The sequence below is a fragment of the Agelaius phoeniceus genome, chromosome 18 (assembly GCF_051311805.1).
Source record: "Agelaius phoeniceus isolate bAgePho1 chromosome 18, bAgePho1.hap1, whole genome shotgun sequence".
In the NCBI taxonomy this organism is placed as follows: domain Eukaryota; kingdom Metazoa; phylum Chordata; class Aves; order Passeriformes; family Icteridae; genus Agelaius; species Agelaius phoeniceus.
Window position 1 is genome coordinate 9,928,273 of NC_135282.1, and position 17,806 is coordinate 9,946,078.

General features: G+C 56.0%; 2 protein-coding genes across 4 annotated transcripts in view; one reads left to right on the top strand and one right to left on the bottom strand.

The window, feature by feature from the left end:
- Positions 1-415: 415 nt before the first annotated feature.
- On the top strand, positions 416-6,070 carry SLC8B1 (solute carrier family 8 member B1). The gene is made up of 15 exons (XM_077187640.1): positions 416-1,051; positions 1,507-1,659; positions 1,757-1,809; positions 1,905-1,962; positions 2,194-2,299; positions 2,392-2,559; positions 2,636-2,743; positions 2,826-2,882; positions 3,048-3,178; positions 3,333-3,474; positions 3,818-3,939; positions 4,054-4,207; positions 4,294-4,374; positions 4,895-4,959; positions 5,043-6,070. The coding sequence occupies exons 1-15, from the start codon at positions 914-916 to the stop codon at positions 5,238-5,240; spliced, it is 1,734 nt and encodes a 577-aa protein (XP_077043755.1). The 5' UTR covers positions 416-913; the 3' UTR covers positions 5,241-6,070.
- Positions 6,071-6,981: 911 nt separating this feature from the next.
- The window catches only part of TPCN1 (two pore segment channel 1), a 42,564-nt gene continuing 31,739 nt past the window's right edge, over positions 6,982-17,806 (bottom strand). For all 3 annotated transcript variants that reach the window (XM_054645518.2, XM_077187634.1, XM_054645519.2), the window contains 10 exons: positions 17,454-17,526; positions 17,138-17,245; positions 15,887-15,958; positions 14,863-14,952; positions 14,056-14,171; positions 13,333-13,379; positions 12,774-12,927; positions 11,374-11,510; positions 10,591-10,671; positions 6,982-9,566 (listed from right to left, as the gene is read on the bottom strand). In XM_054645518.2, the coding sequence (XP_054501493.1) occupies positions 9,444-9,566; positions 10,591-10,671; positions 11,374-11,510; positions 12,774-12,927; positions 13,333-13,379; positions 14,056-14,171; positions 14,863-14,952; positions 15,887-15,958; positions 17,138-17,245; positions 17,454-17,526 (1,001 nt within the window). In that variant the 3' untranslated portion in view covers positions 6,982-9,443. The remainder of the gene's footprint in view (positions 9,567-10,590; positions 10,672-11,373; positions 11,511-12,773; positions 12,928-13,332; positions 13,380-14,055; positions 14,172-14,862; positions 14,953-15,886; positions 15,959-17,137; positions 17,246-17,453; positions 17,527-17,806) is intronic.

A 17,806-nucleotide genomic window follows, 5' to 3' on the forward strand; every position in this document is an offset into this window, starting at 1 on the left:
TCCCATGGGTTCTTTAAATCCCACGGGTTCTTTGAACCCCATGAGAGTCTTGGGGCTCCGGCCGTGAGGGCCAACCTGCACCCCACAAACAGGGCACGGCGCTTGCAGGGGGCACGGCTGAGGCTGGGGTGTCCTGGAGCTGGGGACGCCGCTGCGGAGAGCAGCCCGTGCCCTCTGAGGGGTGTGTGGCCGCCGGCGCGGGGTCTGTGCAGCCCGGTGCCGAGGCTGTCCCACCCACACGGGACACGTCCCGCGCTGAGCCCGCCCGTTCTCAAGGCTCACCCGTGTGGGGCTGTGTGTGGGAGGTGTCCGGCCTCAGAGGGGCGGCCCGGAGCACAGAGCCGCGTGTGTCCCCTGTGGGCGGCCGGCCGTGTGGGAGAGTGTCGCTGTCGCTTTAAGGGCGGAGGGTGGCGGCCCCTTTAAGGCGGGGGGGCCGGCGGGGATCAGCTGCCCGTGCTCGGAGCGGGGCTGAGCCGACACGGTGGGGCCGCGCCGCGGGTGGGGTTCCCCCGGTACCCCCATCCATCCATCCCTGCATCCCCGCATCCCCGCCCGGGATCCCCCACACCCCCGGGGTCACCGTCCCCACCCGCCCGCGGCCTCTCTGTCCCCTCCCTGCCCCCGGGGGTGCCCCCGGGTCCCTCTCTGCGGGGTCTGGGTGCCATTCCCCCGGGCTGAGCTCCCCCGGCGGGGCCGTGGCGCAACCTGCCCGCGGGAGGCTCTGCTTTTTATCCGTTTTATTCTTTTTAGCATTAATTATAATTTCCAGTTTTACTATTGATTTTTAACCCCTTCTGGCCCCGGCCGGGGAGCGCGGGATGGGGCTCCGGGGGCAGCCCCCGCTCGGTGTCCCCGGGGAGCGCTGCCGCTGGTAGGTGTCCCCCGGGGCTGTCCCCGCCAGGGACAGGGCACCATGGGGCAGGGGCCCGCGGGGCTGCCCGGGGCGCTCAGCCTGCCCGGGGCGCTGCCAGCCGGGCCCCCGCTGCTGCTGGACGCGGGGCACACGGTGCCTCCCGCCGGGGATGCTCTGAGCCACGCACGGAGCCTGGATGTAAGTCTGGGGATTTGGGGGGGGACTCGGGGAGGGATTTGGGTGCTGCCGGGCTGGGGGGGTCCCGGGGGGTCCCGTCCCGTCCCTGCTGCCATGTCCTCACCATCGCAGCAGGGATCTCACCCGGATTTCCTCCGCTGCTGGTTTTCTCCTCCGAAAACCTCTCTGCCTGCCAGGCCGGCGCCTTCCCATGGCCCGGGGTGGGTGTGGGCTGTGTGGGGACATGGATGGGGTTGGGGACAAGGGTTTCCACCTCTGCTGGCCCTGGCGCAGCCCTGCACCCACGCATGTGTAGCTCAGGTGGGGAAACTGAGGCAGGGCTGACAGTGACCTGCCAAAGCCGCCCCATGGCAGCACTTGGGGGGCAGCGTCCCCTCGGGGTGGGCAGTGTCCCCTCGGGGTGGGCGCTGTGTGCTCGGGGGGGCCCGGCCGAGCACCTTCCCTGTGCTCCGCAGTGCTGGGAGGTTCGGAAGCACAACAGCTCCGAGTGGTGCCACTTCATCCGGAGCAACCCCGACTGCCGGCTCGACGGGGGCTTCCTCGACTACCTCGATGGGGTTTTCTGTGTCTTCCCGCCCCGGCTGCTGCCCCTGGCTGTCACCCTCTATGTAAGGACGGGAAAGGGCGGTGCTGGGGATGCTCTGCTGGGGGGGTGTGTGGTGGGGACCCCACTGACCCCTCTCTGTGCCACCCCTGACCCCACAGGCTCTCTGGCTCCTGTACCTGTTCATCATCCTCGGTGTGACAGCAGAGAAGTTGTGAGTGGCCCTGCAGAGGAGGGGACTGTCCCCAGAGTGAGCAGGAGCCCCAATACCCCCATCACCCCTCTCTGTCTGCTTTTCTGCCCTTCCAGCTTCTGCCCCAATTTATCAGCCATCTCCACCAACCTGAAGCTGTCCCACAACGTGGCAGTATCCTTGGCAAATCACAGGGGCCTCAGTTAGGAGGGATGTGGGGACAGGGCAGGGGAGGTGGCCATGACAGGGTCACTTTGTGTCCCCTTGGTGCCATGCCAGGGGAAACCCATTGGAAGGTTTCAGTGGGACGAGTGGTCATGTGCTGGCACTGGACAGAGGTGCACAGCACCCGTGTCCCCACGGGGAGGAGGACACCAGGTCTTTTCCTTGACGTCCCCTCTCCATGGTGTCACCTTCCTGGCCTTTGGGAACGGGGCCCCTGATGTCTTCAGTGCTGTGGTGGCTTTCTCTGACCCCCGGACAGCGGGGCTGGCCATCGGGGCCGTCTTTGGTAAGGCAGCCCCAGTGCCATGTCCTCACAGGGTGACATTTTGGGTTTGTGGGATGTTCCCCTGTCCCAAGAGAGTCCCCCTGTGTTGGCAGGTGCCGGTGTGTTTGTGACCACAGCGGTGGCCGGGGGCATTGCCCTGGTCAAGCCCTTCACAGCCGCCTCCAGGCCCTTCCTCAGGGACGTCATCTTCTACATGGTGGCCGTCTTCCTCACCTTCGTGGTGCTCTACTTGGGCAGGATCAGGCTGGGAGAGGCTCTGGGTGAGCGCTGTGGGAGCTGGGCAGGGTGGGAGCAGCCTGGGGGTGCCGTGACCCCCCCATCACTCCCCCATCTCAGGTTACCTGGGGCTCTATGTGTTCTACGTGCTCACCGTGGTGCTCTGCACCTGGATCCACCGGCGGCAGCGCGGGGACGGGCTGGCCCCTCCCGGAGCCTGGGAGCCAGGTAAGGGCTGCCCAGCTGGGATGGGACCCCCGGGGCGTGGGGGTGCCCTTCCAGTGCTCCTGCCCTCTCCTCTTCCTCACAGAGATGTCGACAGATGTGGAAGAGCCAGAGCCTTCGAGCACAAACAGTGGGGACTATGGTACGTTCCAGTTCCTGTGGGCTCAGGGCTGGCTCTGCTCCGTCCTCGGGGGTCCCAGAGCCCCCCAGTGACTGAGCCTGTAGGGTGACAGCCCATGGGACAGGGGGAGCTCCCTGGGGACACGCAGGGAGCTCCCAGACCGCTCAGCCCCGTGGTCCCTTGCAGGGGAGGAGTACCGGCCCCTACTGCCCTCCCGGGAGAGCTCCCTGCGCATCCTCACCGCGGCCCTCAGCCCCCTGGACTACCGCAAGTGGAGGAGGAAGCCCTGGTACTGGCGGCTCTTCAAGGCCTTCAGGGTGAGTAGGGGGCAACAGGAGCCAGGAGGAGCCCCCCAAGGGGCATCCCCATCCCTGCTGGCCCTTGGGGCTCTGTCCCCCCGGGGCTTTGGGGCAGGGGCAGTGGGTTTGGGAGCACCTTGCAGGGTGTCCCAGATGGGTGTCCCCGTGCCAGGTGCCCGTGGAGCTGGTGCTGCTGCTCACCGTTCCTGTTGTGGACCCCGACAAGGATGACCTGAACTGGAAGAGACCCCTCAACTGCCTGCACATCGTCACCAGCCCTCTGCTCTGCGTCCTCACCCTGAAATCAGGCGCCTGTAAGAGCCTGGGCCAGTCCCAGCTTGCAGAAGGGGACAGGACTGAGAGGCCACCAAAGCCCTGGGGACTGCAGGAGCGCATCAGAGCTGGCTCCCCATTGTGGAGAGGAGGGATGGGCAGGGGAGAGCCAAGCTGTTTGCAGCTGGATACACCCTGCAAGGGGGCTTGGGCCCCATCCAGGTCCTGGGGGGAAAATGGAGCAGGCCCAGCCTGGCCTAGTCTGGGGAAACTGAGGCACAGAGGGGAGCAGCTCTGTAAGGACGTAGGCAGAGTTGGCTGTAGCTGACAAGGCTTTATCTCCACCTCAAGCCTCTCTGTCCCTCCTCTCCCCACCATGTGCAGATGGGCTCTACCAGATCCAGGGCATCTTCCCAGTCTGGGCACTGGTCACACTGGTTGCCTCTGCCCTGGCCCTCATCATCTTCATCACCACGAGCAATGAAGAGCCACCCAAGTATCACTGTGTAAGGTGTCCCCCAGCCCTGAGCACCCACCAGGGACCAGCACAGCCTGCTCCAGACTGGGCAGGGGCTCCTGTGGGATGCACACAGGGACCAGCTTGCTCCTGTTCCCATCAGGTGTTTGCCTTCCTTGGGTTTTTGGCCAGTGCCATGTGGATCAACGCCGCAGCCATGGAGCTGGTGAACATCCTGCGCACCCTGGGCATCATCTTCCAGCTCAGCAACACCGTGCTGGGCCTCACACTGCTGGCCTGGGGCAACAGCATCGGGGGTGAGGGCTCTGCAGCTCCCAGTGCCCCCCTGGGACACGCTGGGGTGCCCCTGCCATGCCCAAGGTCTCCTTTTGTCCCTCCACAGACACCTTCTCCGACCTCACCATGGCCCGGCAGGGCTATCCCCGCATGGCCTTCTCCGCCTGCTTCGGGGGCATCATCTTCAGTATCCTGTGCATGCCAGGGCCAGCGTGCTGGCATGTGGGGCAGGAGCTGCCCAATTTTCCCTGCCTACAGCCCAGGAGAGCCCCTTGTGCTGTGGGATCCCTGGAGAGGAGCTGGGATCCATGCCAGAGTCCCTCCAACGCTGGCAAAGCCCGCAGTGTTCCCACAGTGCAAGGGGACAGTGAGGGGTTGGGGAGGGGCAGGGACCCAGCCAGCAGCACCCCCTGTGGGTACAGGACCCACAGCTGTGGGTACAGGACCCCCCTGTCCCCACAGCTGCCCCAGCCCCAGCTGGGCAGGAGTTTGGGCTGGAGCGTGGCAGATTTGGGATTTTACCAAGGGAAGGAGGCGAGGGGGCTGTGCCTTGCTCGGGTGGGTGTTGGGTGAAGCCTCTCCTCGAGTGCTCAGGGTAGCATTCGGCACAGAGAGAGAGAGAGAATGCTCCAGCCATGCAGGAAGGAGGAGGATGGGGGGCAGAGGGATGGGCTCAGTGCTGTGTGTCCGTCCTGAACGTGCTCCAGACATCCTGGTCGGCGTGGGGCTGGGCTGCCTGCTGCAGATGACCAGCAGCCAGCCGCTGGTGAAGGTAAGGCCGTGGTGACACGGTGACACGGGCCAGGCTGGCAGCAGGAGCCCTTGTCACCCCACATCACGCTGCTCTCCCCACAGCTGGAGCCTGACAGCCCCCTGGTGTGGGTGCTGGCCGGGGCGCTGGGGCTGAGCCTGGTGTTCTCCTTGGTGACGGTGCCGGCGCAGTGCTTCCAGCTGGGCCAGCCCTATGGCGTCTGCCTCATCGCCTCCTACCTGCTGTTCCTGTGCGTGGCCCTGCTCACCGAGTTCAGGGTCATCCATTTCTCCACCCCCTGAGCGGCCCCAGCAGCTCCAGCCCCGGAGCTCGCTCTGCCTCCCACCCCAGCGGGGCCTGGCCCTGCCCTCCCCTGTCCCTGCCAGGGGACAAGGGCACCTCCACCTCACAGTGCTGCTGGAGGTGCCAGCCAGCCCTCGGGCCCTGCTGGGCTCTGGGGAAGGAGCTCTCAGTGCCCACATCCTCTCCTTTAATCTGTAATTTACGGAACTCTGGGCAGGAGCAGCATCAACGCCTCAGCTGTGTCGGGGGCAGAGCAGGAGCATGGGATGGGGAAGCTCCAGCTCAGGGGCACAGCAGGGGAGGTTCTGCCTCCTCAGCTCACCTTCCCCTCCTGAGCTCCCTGCCATGCTCTGGGACAGAGCTGGGGCATTTGACAGTGGGTTTTGCCTCCTCAGCTCCACCTTCCCCTCCTGAGCCCCATGGCATGCTCTGGGACAGAGCTGGGGCAGCACAGGGTGGCACTGCCACAGCCCAGGCACACATCTGTCCTTGGGAAGGACTGTCCTGCTGGCACCGTGGGCTGGAGCAGCAGACAGGGCACAGCCAGACAGGGTTAAGGGGACACAGTGCTCCAGGGATGCACTGGGTTTAGTGCAAGCAAAGCCTGAGGGAAAAACAAACACCAAAAACCAAGGGAGGCTGGTTTTTCCCCTGCTTTTTTTAGTAATGTTTTTCAACCTGAATTTCAGATCCTACTTTTCTCCTCCTCCTAGGGTGGGCAGAGCTGTAGGAAAGGAGTTGGAGGTTTCCACACACAGTGTTGACCTCTGGCAGGACTAGATTTAGGCACTGTAAAAAACTGCAATAAAAAAAACAACACAAACACAAACCCAACCTTGACTTTTGCCTGCTGCAAGGGCCATTGCTCCTGCTCTGTGCTCTGTGGTCTGACTCAGCCCTTACTCAGCACAGAGCCTTTGGGGTGAGAGGGAACAGCCAGGGCTGAGGAGCCTGGGACACCCAGAGTGGTTTTTCCCAAGGGACTGGGGAAGTGGTTTCCAGCAGCCGATGTCCCAAGAGCACTCACGTGCTGTCACACTGGCAACGGGGTCAGCACAGCTCAGCCCTGGGGACAGGGACTCCTGCAGGGCCCACAGTGCCAGGAGGATGGAGGGGTGGGCTGGGGGTTCTGCTCCCAGCTGCAGAGGGCACAGGGCACAGGCTGGAGCACAGGGACACCCTCACCCTGCCCCACGGGAGAGGGGGTGTTGAGAAAACACCACAACAACTGTCAGACCAGGCTCCTCCTCCTTTCCTCCTGGGCCTGAGGAGCATTTCTCCTTTTTCTAACAGACACCAGCAGCTTTCACAAAAAATAACCCTCCCTGTGCCCACAGCCATCGGCTCTGCCCTGACCTTGCTCCAGCAGCTGCTGGAACGATCCGGGACACACAACGCCCACTTCCTGCCACAGGCAGGGCTACAGCAACCCAAACCCTGGCACACGTCCCAGACAGAGGTGCAGGGTCAAACACCCCTGCTGGCCTCAGCACTGCACCTTAACAAACCTAACTCTGAAAGAGTAATCTTGATGTTTAGGGAAAAAGCTGGCAGGGGGAAGGCAGGCTCTGTAATGTCCTGGAACAGGAATGTGGAGCAGCTCAGTGAGGCGTGCACACAAAATATTCCCAACACAAGCACTTGCCACCAGAGAGGGCAGGCAGGCTCCTCTTCAAACACTGGAAATGCTCCAGCTTGGCCAACCCCACCTCTGGAGTAAGAGGGGAAGGAGGAAAGGAAGCCTTTACGAAGCCGAGGATGCTCTTTATTAGTGCGCCTGAAAAAAATCTAGAGAACATCTGACAGACACGTCCATAAAATCAGGTTTTTTATAAACAAAACGCCAGCATACAAAATCCTGCAGTGCTTCCTCCCGTGCTCCCTACAAAATGATTGTCTCCATTGTCAGTCTGTGTGTGGGGGGAGGGAGAGGAGGATAAATAGAAGGGGATGCCCCGTACTCAAACTTTGTTTCCTTCCAAAGACATATGGAAGAAGCAAACTGCTGCTGCCCTCCTTGGTTATACAAAACTAATGAACACAGGGGCTATGTGGGGGAGGATCAACACCTTGGAGGCAGCACCCTGACCCCCAGCCCTCCAGGGAGCCCTTTATTGCATGATCAGCCCTCAGTGCCTTCCTCAGCACAGCTTAAAGCCACAGCTCCTTTCGCACCCAGAAAACAGCCCCCAAAGAAAAAATAAAGTCACTGATAGCCCTGCCAGGTGAAATCAGCTGTAGGGGAATGTGGAGATTAACCACAGCCACATTTTTTTCCCCACTAACCTTCATAATGCTCATTCACCCTGGCCACAAGTTAAAGCACAATAAACACCATCTCCTGCAGCCCCAGGACTAATCTGGATAAACCTCCCGGGCTGCCACTCCACGCAGAGCAACTGCAAGAGCAACAACTGCACTGCTCCTTCATTTGTGGTTGAATTTATGGTTTGGAAAACAGCCCTTTAAGGTCCTTCATGGGTCAGCTCAGAAGTGGTTTCATACCTGCAAGTATCCAGAAAGAAAACAAGGAGTTGCCGTGAGGCACCCAGGGAGTCTGGCAAGGGTTGGGAGCAGCCACTGGTGCGTGTGTGCTGCTCTCCTACTCCTTCCAAGTGCTCTCACTGTGCCATGGAGGGAGAGATTTCCAGAAGCAGCTCTGTCTTGCCTCCCTGTCAAAGTCTCACCCACCCAGGAAATGCTCCTGAGCTGCCCAGGTGGGATCAGCCCTCTGCCACGAGGTGAGGCCATGAAGAGAGAGGCATGTGGGACAAAGGGATGGGGACACACATCTCCCACTGCCTGGGGCACTGGGAGAAGGGGGAAGCCTCCTCAGGAAGCTCCACTCTTTAATCTGAACCTGAGGAAAGATAAACAGCAAGAGGTGAGGGAACCTCCCAGCTGCCAGGGACTTCCAGCCCTCAGAACTTCCAGTGCTGACAGGGAAAAGAAAGACTTGGAGAGACAGGTCCAAAGGTGACACAACTGCCACAATCCCTCAAACGTGGCAGAGCTGGGAAGGGATCCCTTCTCCCCCTTCCTCCTTATCAAACCTCAGCTCTCAGGTGCAGAAAAGCAGGCAGGTGAGAAGAATCCTTGACTTCCACGTTCTCCTGCAACCAAAACCCAGGGGAACAGTAGAGCTCTTCAGTGGATCTTGCCAACACCTGACTGAGCTGAACTTTTCCAGCCTGAGAAACATTCCTGCAAGGGAGGAGCCCCAGTCTGTGCTGGGACTTGCTCAGCTGGAATGAGGACTGACCAGCAGGAGTGTGTGATGCCCAGGAGCTCTGCTTAACCCAGAGCTAGGCAGAAGAAAGCCAGACTTGGAGCTGCAAAACCTTCCACTCTTCTTCCCAGCCATTTATCCCAGCTAAGGACCAGCCAGAGAGGTTTCACAGGGCAGGTGGCCAAGTGGCAGAGCCCCACAGCCAAGGCACCCTCAGAAGCCCCTCCCTGAGCAGAGACAGGAGCTCTGGGGATTGCAGAGGTGACCCAAGCCCAGGGGCAGGACTGACCAGCAGTGATGCAGAGTCCCCAAAGCCCTGCCCCCCCTATGGCCATAGCATGATGGGGTGCTGGCCCTCAGTTCTGCCTCAGAGCTACTTGGGGACAGCAAAATTCAGTAATCAGAGCTGGAGCTACTACAGAGCTGACGCTACTGCTGGAGTGCATCTAGGTGTGCCAAAAAGGAGGGGGAGGGCAGGCTGCCCTTCCAAAAGTGCTGAGATTTCACACCACCTCCCCTTTCTTTGCGTAAGGAAGGTGGAGCAGAAACAAAAACTCACTCCCTGATCTTTTGTCCCGAGGTTAATGGTACCCTTTGAGCAACAGGGATCTTCCAAAAGGGCCCAAGTTTTACTGTTAAGCAGGTGACTTCAGCGAATTCCCTGCTGTTAATGGATTACACATCCCTTTCCCCAAGGTCTGTTAGTGCTAAGACAAGCAGCAGCAGCAGCTGGAGCCTGGGAAGGGGCTCAGAGGGACAAGGGCTCTGTCCTGCCCAGATGTGCATCACATCTGTGTGCAGCAGCCTTCCCCCGAGCCCCCTGGGCCTCTGGCTTCTCAGCAACCCCTGCTGGGGGCAAGGTTTGATCCCTACACTGGTACACTGACAGATCTATATACACCCTCCCAAAATCCAGGCTGGCTGGGCAGGAATACTCTAGGTTATTGCATAGAAGGTGCTGTGTTAGCTGGGCCTAGATGACAGTCTGGGAGCGCTGCCGGAGGCTCAGGGGCTTCAGGGAGCTGCTGGCAGCAGATGCAGCCTCTTGCACTGGGGGCTGGGATTCCTCCTTCCTGGAGTGCTCCTCATACCATTCCTGCAGCAGGGGAGGAAACAGGCAGGGATCAGAATCACCCCAAAAGGGCAGAGCCTGCAGTGGGGGCATGTTTTTCCAGGCACAGAGGGTTCTTCCCAATGCCCTGGGTGCAGCTTAACCTCCTGGAACAGGTAACAGGTAACCTCCTGGAACAGCCCAGCTAACTGCAGCATGCCTTCCCAGCCACAGCCCAAGGAAACTTCCCACCCTCAGGATGTCCCTCCTGAACAGCCAGGGCTTGAGGATGGTTATTCCCATGATGTCTGGGACTTGCAGAGCAGCTCCTGGTGCTGGGCAGCAGCCAGGCTGTGCCAGGATGTCACAACCCTCAGCCACAGACCAAGCAGAACAGGCAGGAAGTTTCTCTGCAGGTGACCCAGCCCCATGGTAAATAATGTGCATTTTCCTTAGGGGGACTCAAGACTCATCCCCACTCTGTCTGCTCTGGGGACAAAGGACACATTCAAATGGTTACAAGATTGATTTTTTTCAGCACTAATCATTACATTAGCCCACAACCTTCAACTACCTTTAGCAGTGACCAAACCCATGGCAGAAAGCTCCTGACCATGGGTGGCACTGGCAGGAAGGTGCTAAAACTCCAGGGAATCTGCTGATTTACTTGTCTCCCATCCTGCTCAGCCTGCAAACCAGGCAGGCCTGCCTGGGACAAGCCAGCCTTGCTTCCTGTGTCAGACAGACACACCTAAGCTCAAACACAACCACATTCCAGAGGTTTAAGAGCTCTGTGCTCAGCAGCCAAGCCCCAGGCAGCACCAAACCGTGCTCACAGCCCCAGCAGACACCTGGGGAGCCCAGGGCAGCTCAGCAGTGCCTGTGCACACCCCCAGGGTGGTTACTGTCACTGGCCTGACACTCCTGCACCCACTGAGGAGCTCTGATGGGCCCTGTGGGGAAACAAACCCTGGGCTCAGAGGAAAGCAGTGTTTGACAGGATGGGCTGTCATTCCAGGGAATGCTCTCACCACAGACCTGCTGGCAGCTCCAGCTCAGCCCCACATACCTGGATCTCCTCCTCATACATCTTCATACTCAGGTCACTCTTGGTCCTGGACCTGCGTCCCAGGAACACTGTGGACATTTGCTGGAGAGTTGGGGAAGGAGCAAACACCAAGACATTCATCAGTCACTGAGCAGCTGGAACTTCAAGCATCCTTCCTGTGGACACCCATCACCCACTGATGAGCTCAGGCCACCCCAGGCTCCTTCTGTTGTCACCTGAGAGGCTGCAGCACCTGCCCTGTGCCATGGTGACACAGGGGTAACCGTGGCCATTGCTAGAACAACCACTCAGCTCTGCCCAGATGCATGACACAACAGTTCTGAGACAAGAGCTCATTTTCCCAGTGTAGAATGTTTTAGAATGGAAGCATAAGCAGTGCCATGGAGAAAGGAAGGATCAGGAACCAATGCCATCATGCTGCTACAGAATGCTCCAGGACTGTCCCAGCCTCAGGGCTCTCTGATGGCACAGAGAGACAAGCAGGAGAATTAGGAGAGAGTGGCTTCCTTAGAGGAAATATAAATATGTTTTTTTTCCAGTCAGCAGAGGCCAGGACAGCTCTTAGGGAAGTTGTCAGGCAGCAGGGACCAGACTTTGTCAAGGCTAAGCAAGGAGCAGCTGCTGCTTTTCCAGAGCAGCAAAATTCTGTGATGCTGCAGAGTCCCTCCAGCAGCTCAGCCCTGAACATTACACAGGCAGGGGGATCTCCTCTCTCCAGACAGGCAAAGGGGCCCTGGCACACCTCCCTCCCTGAAGGTGAGAACTCTCAGTGCTTCCTCTTACCCCATATTTGTCCATCTGCAACACGATCTTCTGCAGCTGAGCTGTTTCAGTTGCAGCTGAAGTCCTCTTGTACAGCTCAATTATGCCAATCACCTCCTCCTTGGAGATCTCCTTCTCCAGAACAATGCCATTATCTTCTGGAGAGGCAAGAAACAGAAAGAGGGGGAACAAAAGTCAGCAAGATGAGCATTGCTTCACCAGCTGCTACCATAACCCTGGAAGGCAAAGCCTAAAGCACACAGGACCAAGCCAGAGGTCAGGTACAGTCTGTACCTGCTTCTGTGACTGGAACTTGGGTATGTTCAACCCCCAACAAGGCAAGGAGAAAGATAACTAGTGAGAAGGGCCAGCAAACCTTCTGACTAAACTATTCTCATCAGGCTCCTAGGTATCTTAAAAGAAAATAAATCTTATAGCTTTTTTGTTAGCCTGTAAATTAAGAAATCAAATAATCACACAAGAGTTTCTGCCTTTTGACCTTCACCTGCCTAAGAGAGCTTGGGAGCCCAGGGCTAACCAATGTCCCTCACTGCTCCCTTCAAACTGGGTGCAGGAAGGATCACAAGCGTTTCCCTACTTAACAGCTCCTGGGCCACACAAATTTGATCTTCTGGCACCTAAAACCCAGGGGGATGGAGCCTTCACCTGAAGGAACAGCAGGAGAAGGGCTGTGAGCCACAAATGTGGCACTGGCACCTGAATTGTCAGGTCAGGAGGAACAGGACAGTGAGTAAGGGATGAGGGGGATGCAGAGCCCAGTCTCTGCCAGTTCCTAGAGGGAAAGGCACATCCAGAACCAGCACAGAGTCAGCAGCCTGAGCACAACCAGAAAATGTGGGAAGAACTGCACAGGCAGTGTCTGTTGTCCTCCAGGTCATGGCAGAAAGCGCTGGCAAATCACCTTGGGGACACATCCTGCCACCAGTGAGTGTATTAGTGAGGAAGGGAAATTGGTTTCAAAAAATTATCAATCTCTCCTTCCTGCAAGGTCCCTCGTTGAGCTTTGCTACATCATTGATGCAATGTTTCCTAGAAACCCTGCATGAAATGCACATGGACTTCCTATTTCAAAGAATTTGCTTGAAATGGCTCAAGTGGTTGAAGTTTGTGTGTGTGTGCATAGATATATATAAAACCCACATAAATACACCCACTCATGCTTTTTGGGGAATTCTGGGAGAGAGATGAGGGGCAAAGCAGAAAGACCAGACAGAAATATAACACAAAGAACAAGCTCGAGCAAAAGAACAATGAGCAAAAGAATTAGCTCAGGATGTCAGGTTAAAAAAAGAAAATTAAAAACTCTGTTTTTTCCTGGCCAATCCCATTTTCTCTTAGAGACATGAAGTACCAGGGAGAGAAGACACAAGGCTGCAGGTCAGCCAGGCCTCAGCTCTGACCTTCTGAATCCTGGTTCTTCCGAGTGTAGTTCATGCGGAACACAAAAGCGTCCAGGATGAAAGCCACGATGATTGTCATCACCACCATGGTCACAATGTAGAAGATCATGAAGTACAGACGGCTCCAGTGAGTGGTTTGGGATGTCACCCCTTCCTAAAGAGGAGAGGGAAGGAGTGAGCAGTGCACAAAAGGAGGGAGAGGCAGCATTAACTGCTTATCAACAGGCACAAAGCTGCACAAACACTCGGCCCCCAGGGAATGCTTGTGCAATGCTCAATGCCCCAACAGCTAAAAAGAGATGTTCCTACAGGCAAACACACAGAACATCCAAAGCTGGTGGCTTTGGACAGCAGGGTGACAAACTGGAGTACAGGGTGACTTCATTTGTCCAGCCTGTGAAGCCTGAAACGTGCCCAGCAGCATGGCAGGGGTCAAATGCCTCCCAACAATCAGGGCCAAAAGACACCTGGCAACAAAGCCACCATGGGAGGAAAGCAGTGGTGCTGTGCAAGGTGTGCCTGAGCTGGCAGCCCGTGCTGCCTGCAGGGGCTCACTCACCATGATGATGTACCAGTCGTTGACCACCGTCAGCTCAAACAGCGTCACTGCACACAAGAGGGAGCAAACACACACAGGTAATTGTTTTATCCATCCTGACCTGCTTTACAGTGATTTTTAGATGAAGTGTTTGACAGGAAGACTGACACAAGCCAGCCAAGTTTGAATAAAAACAAATAAACAGCAAATCCAGAGAGAATGCAGACCCTCCCCACTGCAGCTTCTTCAGACAAAGGGTCAGACACACAGAACCTCCAGCACTGCTCCATCTCTGTTTCCTAAGGAAATCAGACCTGACTCCTCACCAGAGAGCATGGAGACCTCTGAAATCTCCAGGAGATAATCATTCTGCTCACACATTATGAAAAATCATGGAGAGCAATCAACACATTCAAATTATTCTTCATCAGAGTGTTTAAAGAGAGGCTGTTGGTTCCTTAGAAGGGCAGTGCCTTAATGCCCTCCTTGAACACCTCTGGTGTGATCACCAGCCAGAACAGATCTGCTGCCTTCCAGCTGGCTCTGAGAGACCTCTGCTTCCCCTGCAGAGCAGCCCTGGCACAGTCAGTCAGCTGGAGCTCTCCAGACAGAAAGAGCAGGATGCTGAGTGAGGTGCATTAGCAGGACTGCCTGGGAGAGTCCCAGGCTCACATGAGCATTACAGAGCCATCCAGCTCTGCAGGAACACAGGATAATCTTTTCTAGGGACAAAAGTGCCCTTACCAAAGCTGTTCAGAATGTTGTCAAAGTTGTTGAGATAGTAATAACCCTCTTCCACAACTGTTTTGTTGCCAACTGTGTGGTTCACCCAGCGGTAGGAATCTGCGACCGTGCTTGTGCTGGTTGGAGAAAACAGGACAAAGAATCAGCAGAGACTGGAAAAGCAAGGGAAATCTAAAAAGTTATAAATACCAGCCCCTCTAGAAGATGGTAAGAAGAGTGGCAATTTCTACCTCTTGGCCAATATCTGTCTTTTCCTCTGAAAGGAATCCTCTCCCCTTCACAGCACATGGAGCACATGGAGTCTTTCTAATCATTCAGCAAATATTATACCAGAGAAAGTGAGAGTTTGAGTTCCTTGGCTCACACCCTTCAAGCTTGGCATTTCCAAGTGGTCTGCCATCATTAAAAGTGAAAAGGGCACAAGCACAGCTTAGAGTCCAGGAACAGGTGAATTTATATTGGGTGAATTTGCTGCTGGACAAGCAACTCTGGCATCATAGAAACAGAATGGTTTGGGTAGGAAAGGACCTAAAAGCTCATCCATTTCCACTCCCTGCCATGGGCAGGGACACCTTCCACCATCCCAGGTTGCTCCAAGCCCTGTCCAACCTGGCCTTGGACACTTCCAGGCATGGGGCAAGAGAAATGAAGTATCTCCTGGATTTTTGCCATGTGTTGCCTTAGCTACAAAACCCCATTCCATTCAGCCCCAGGCCACTTCTCCACAGGGAAATGGAGCTGCCAGAGCTCCCTGCTGCTGGCTGAGCACCAAAAGCACTCTTGAGGGGGCTGGATTGAGGTACTCACTTGCAGCAGTTCGGGTAGACCACGCCAGCAAAGAACTCCATGCCAACGATGGCAAAGCAATAGTAGAAGATCAGCAGAGTTAAACCCAGGCTGGAGGCAGAAACAGAAAGAGTACTGTGCTGCTGAAGAGTTGCTAAGGCAGGGAAACACAAAATCCTAGGCTGGTTGCTCTGGGAGGAATTTCCAAGGGATGGGAAGCAGCACTGGAAAGCCCAGCCCACCCTCCCTGCTGCTGTGGCTCTGCAGCTCTTTCCTGCTCTCATTCAGAGAGCCCTTGGACAAGGAGTTTGCCACTCACTGAAGAGAGAAAGCAAAGAGCAGCCTGGATCCCCTCCCAGCCTGTCCTTTTCTGTTCAATAAACATCTCTCCACAGCTCCTTCACTAAAGAACACCACACACTGTTTGTGCCCTCTCCACATCCTTGCAGGCAGGGACTGTGCCAAGAGCAGGGCTCTCCAGCCAGCTCAGGACTCCTGGCAGGGAGGCAGGGCTGAGGAGCAGCACTCAAGCTCCAGGCTCCCTCTGCCCCACCATTCCACAAAAATGCTCTCAGGGGCTCTGCTGAGGACAGGGAACAGCTGGGGCCAAGGGGATTTGTGCCAATGTTCTTCCCACAGGGGCTTTGTCTTCCAGCAAGAGCTGGGATGGGGGAGAAAAACTAAAAATTATTCTTAGTTATCCTCCTACCACCAAAGCAGGAGGAGCTCAGGGTGCTGGACTGTTGTTGCTCCAAGGAATTGGAAGATGAACACTCCACTGGCTGAGAAGAATCAGTGACCACCCCCTGACAGATCAGAGCAGGTTGGACAGGGACCTGCCCTGACCCCAAACCTTCATTCCCCTCTCTGCCATCACCCCCTAAATCCCTTCAGCAGGACAGGCCCCTATCCTGAGCCCAAATTTTCACTGCCTTCCCCCTGCCATCACCCCTAAATCCCTTCAGCAGGTTGCACAGGTCCCCCAGCCTGACCCCAAACCTTCATTCCCCTGTCCCTGCCACCACCCCAGGAGCAGAGGTGGTACCTGGCCATGCGAGGGAACAGCTCAAACATGGTGTCCAGCACGTTCCTGTAGCGTTTCTTCAGCTTGAACAGCCTGAAAGGAGAGGCCAGGAGTTACCCACAGCCTGCAGCTCTCCTGGTGTTGGGGGAAAGAGCAAAAAGGAGAATCCCAGCCCTCTCTACCTTGCAGGTCAATGACAGTGAAGTTTCCTGACTTTCTGTTCAAGTGGTCTCTGCTCACCTCTCTGCAGTCCCATCTAAAGGTTTATGATACATTCTACAGGACTGAGGATCTCAGGGAAAAAAGGCTGTCTTTTTACATGGCATGATGCATAAACAGCTATTTAAAACTCCTAAAAATTGTAAGAACTTACACTAGACCTGTGTACAGGGTCAGGATTCATTCCTGCTTCCCCCAGACACAAGCTTTTCTGTGTTTCCCCCATGACCCAATAAAAATTGATGAAAGAAAACTACACTGTGCCTGCTAATTTAAGATTTGGCAACCCCATCAGCCTTTACAGAGAAACACAACTGCCAAACAGGCTTTGGCAGGAGAGGAACAGAGAAAACATTATTTTTTTTCCCCTCCTGAGTGTCATGAAGTGTTCTTAAAATCCTCACTGAAGAGCTAAATTACATCAGCTTGTTTTTAAGGAAACATTTCACCTCAAATCCCTTCCCCCTGTGGCTCTGGAGGCGTTTGTGAAGGTGAGGGTACCTCGACATGAGAGGGTTAATCAGCCCCAGCTCCCTGAACTGCAGAGAGGTGACAGGCCATGGTCTTGCTCCAAGTGTGAGATGCAGTTGGAGCAGGGCAGTACTTCACCCTAGAAAGCAGCATCCTTTGAAAACTGTAATTTCTGGTAATTCAATGGAAATTATTAAACTGCCTCAGACCATCTCACCCTGACAGAAAAGCTTTTCTCTGAACAGCATCAGACAATTTAGAGGAGGTGTAAGAACCCCACGAAGGCAGACACAGGATAATCTGTCCCCAGTAAATCCCTTGATCTCTATTAGAGATCAGCTTAAGCTCCAAAGCACAGGGTTTTCATATCCCATCCCAAGTTTTTGTTATCTCTCATTTTGATAACTCAGGCTAATCCCATTACCCCACGCAATTCCTGTTGGCCACGGTCACATTCCCACAGAGCAATCCTTGCCCTCTCCTGCTAAGGAGCTCAGTCCCCAGTGGGACTGATGGAAAACAAGCCCTGTTTTCTCCCACCTGCTCTCTGGAACTCCTCCTTCCCAGCCTTTCCCAGCTCACCTCAGCAGCTGGAGGGGTCTCAGGACCACGATGAAGTAAAAGGGCTCCATGTTGAATGCCAGTGCCATGAGCCCCAAAAATGCAAACAGGGTGACTGAGAAGTCAAAGCTGGAAAGAAAAATGAAATGAAATAAATGTAAGAGCAATGATTTATCAGCAGTGCTTCAGCAGAGAAGAGGGGTTGGTGCTGCTCCAGCCTAACAAGATGCACGAGGCCAGGGGCAGAAGAATTTTAACAGCTGGCTGATGGCCTCCTCTCTCCAGGCATGGCTCAGGAGTTGGTGTTTCCAACCCAAAGAGATGGATGTGCACTTACAGATTCCAGCCTGAGGACAGGTACTCCACAGGCCCCAGCCCAGTGGTCTTCAGGAGCAGCTCCACACCATAGACTGCAACACAAGAGCATCAGGAATGAGCAGCCTCACAGGAAAGGCCCATGGGAAGCCTTGCCCTCATGGATGTGTGGTGGTTTTAAAGGATTTCTGTTAAACAGGGGTTTAACTGACCCCACCCATCCTCTTCACTCTCAGTGATGTGCCAAAGGGACTTTTCCCCTCCAAATCAATACATTTCCCTGTGTTCATGGAGATTTCTCTCTGGAGAAGTTCTACAAAACAATCCCTGCCAGGCACACCATTGTTCTGGATGGAGGCTCTACACCCATAACTT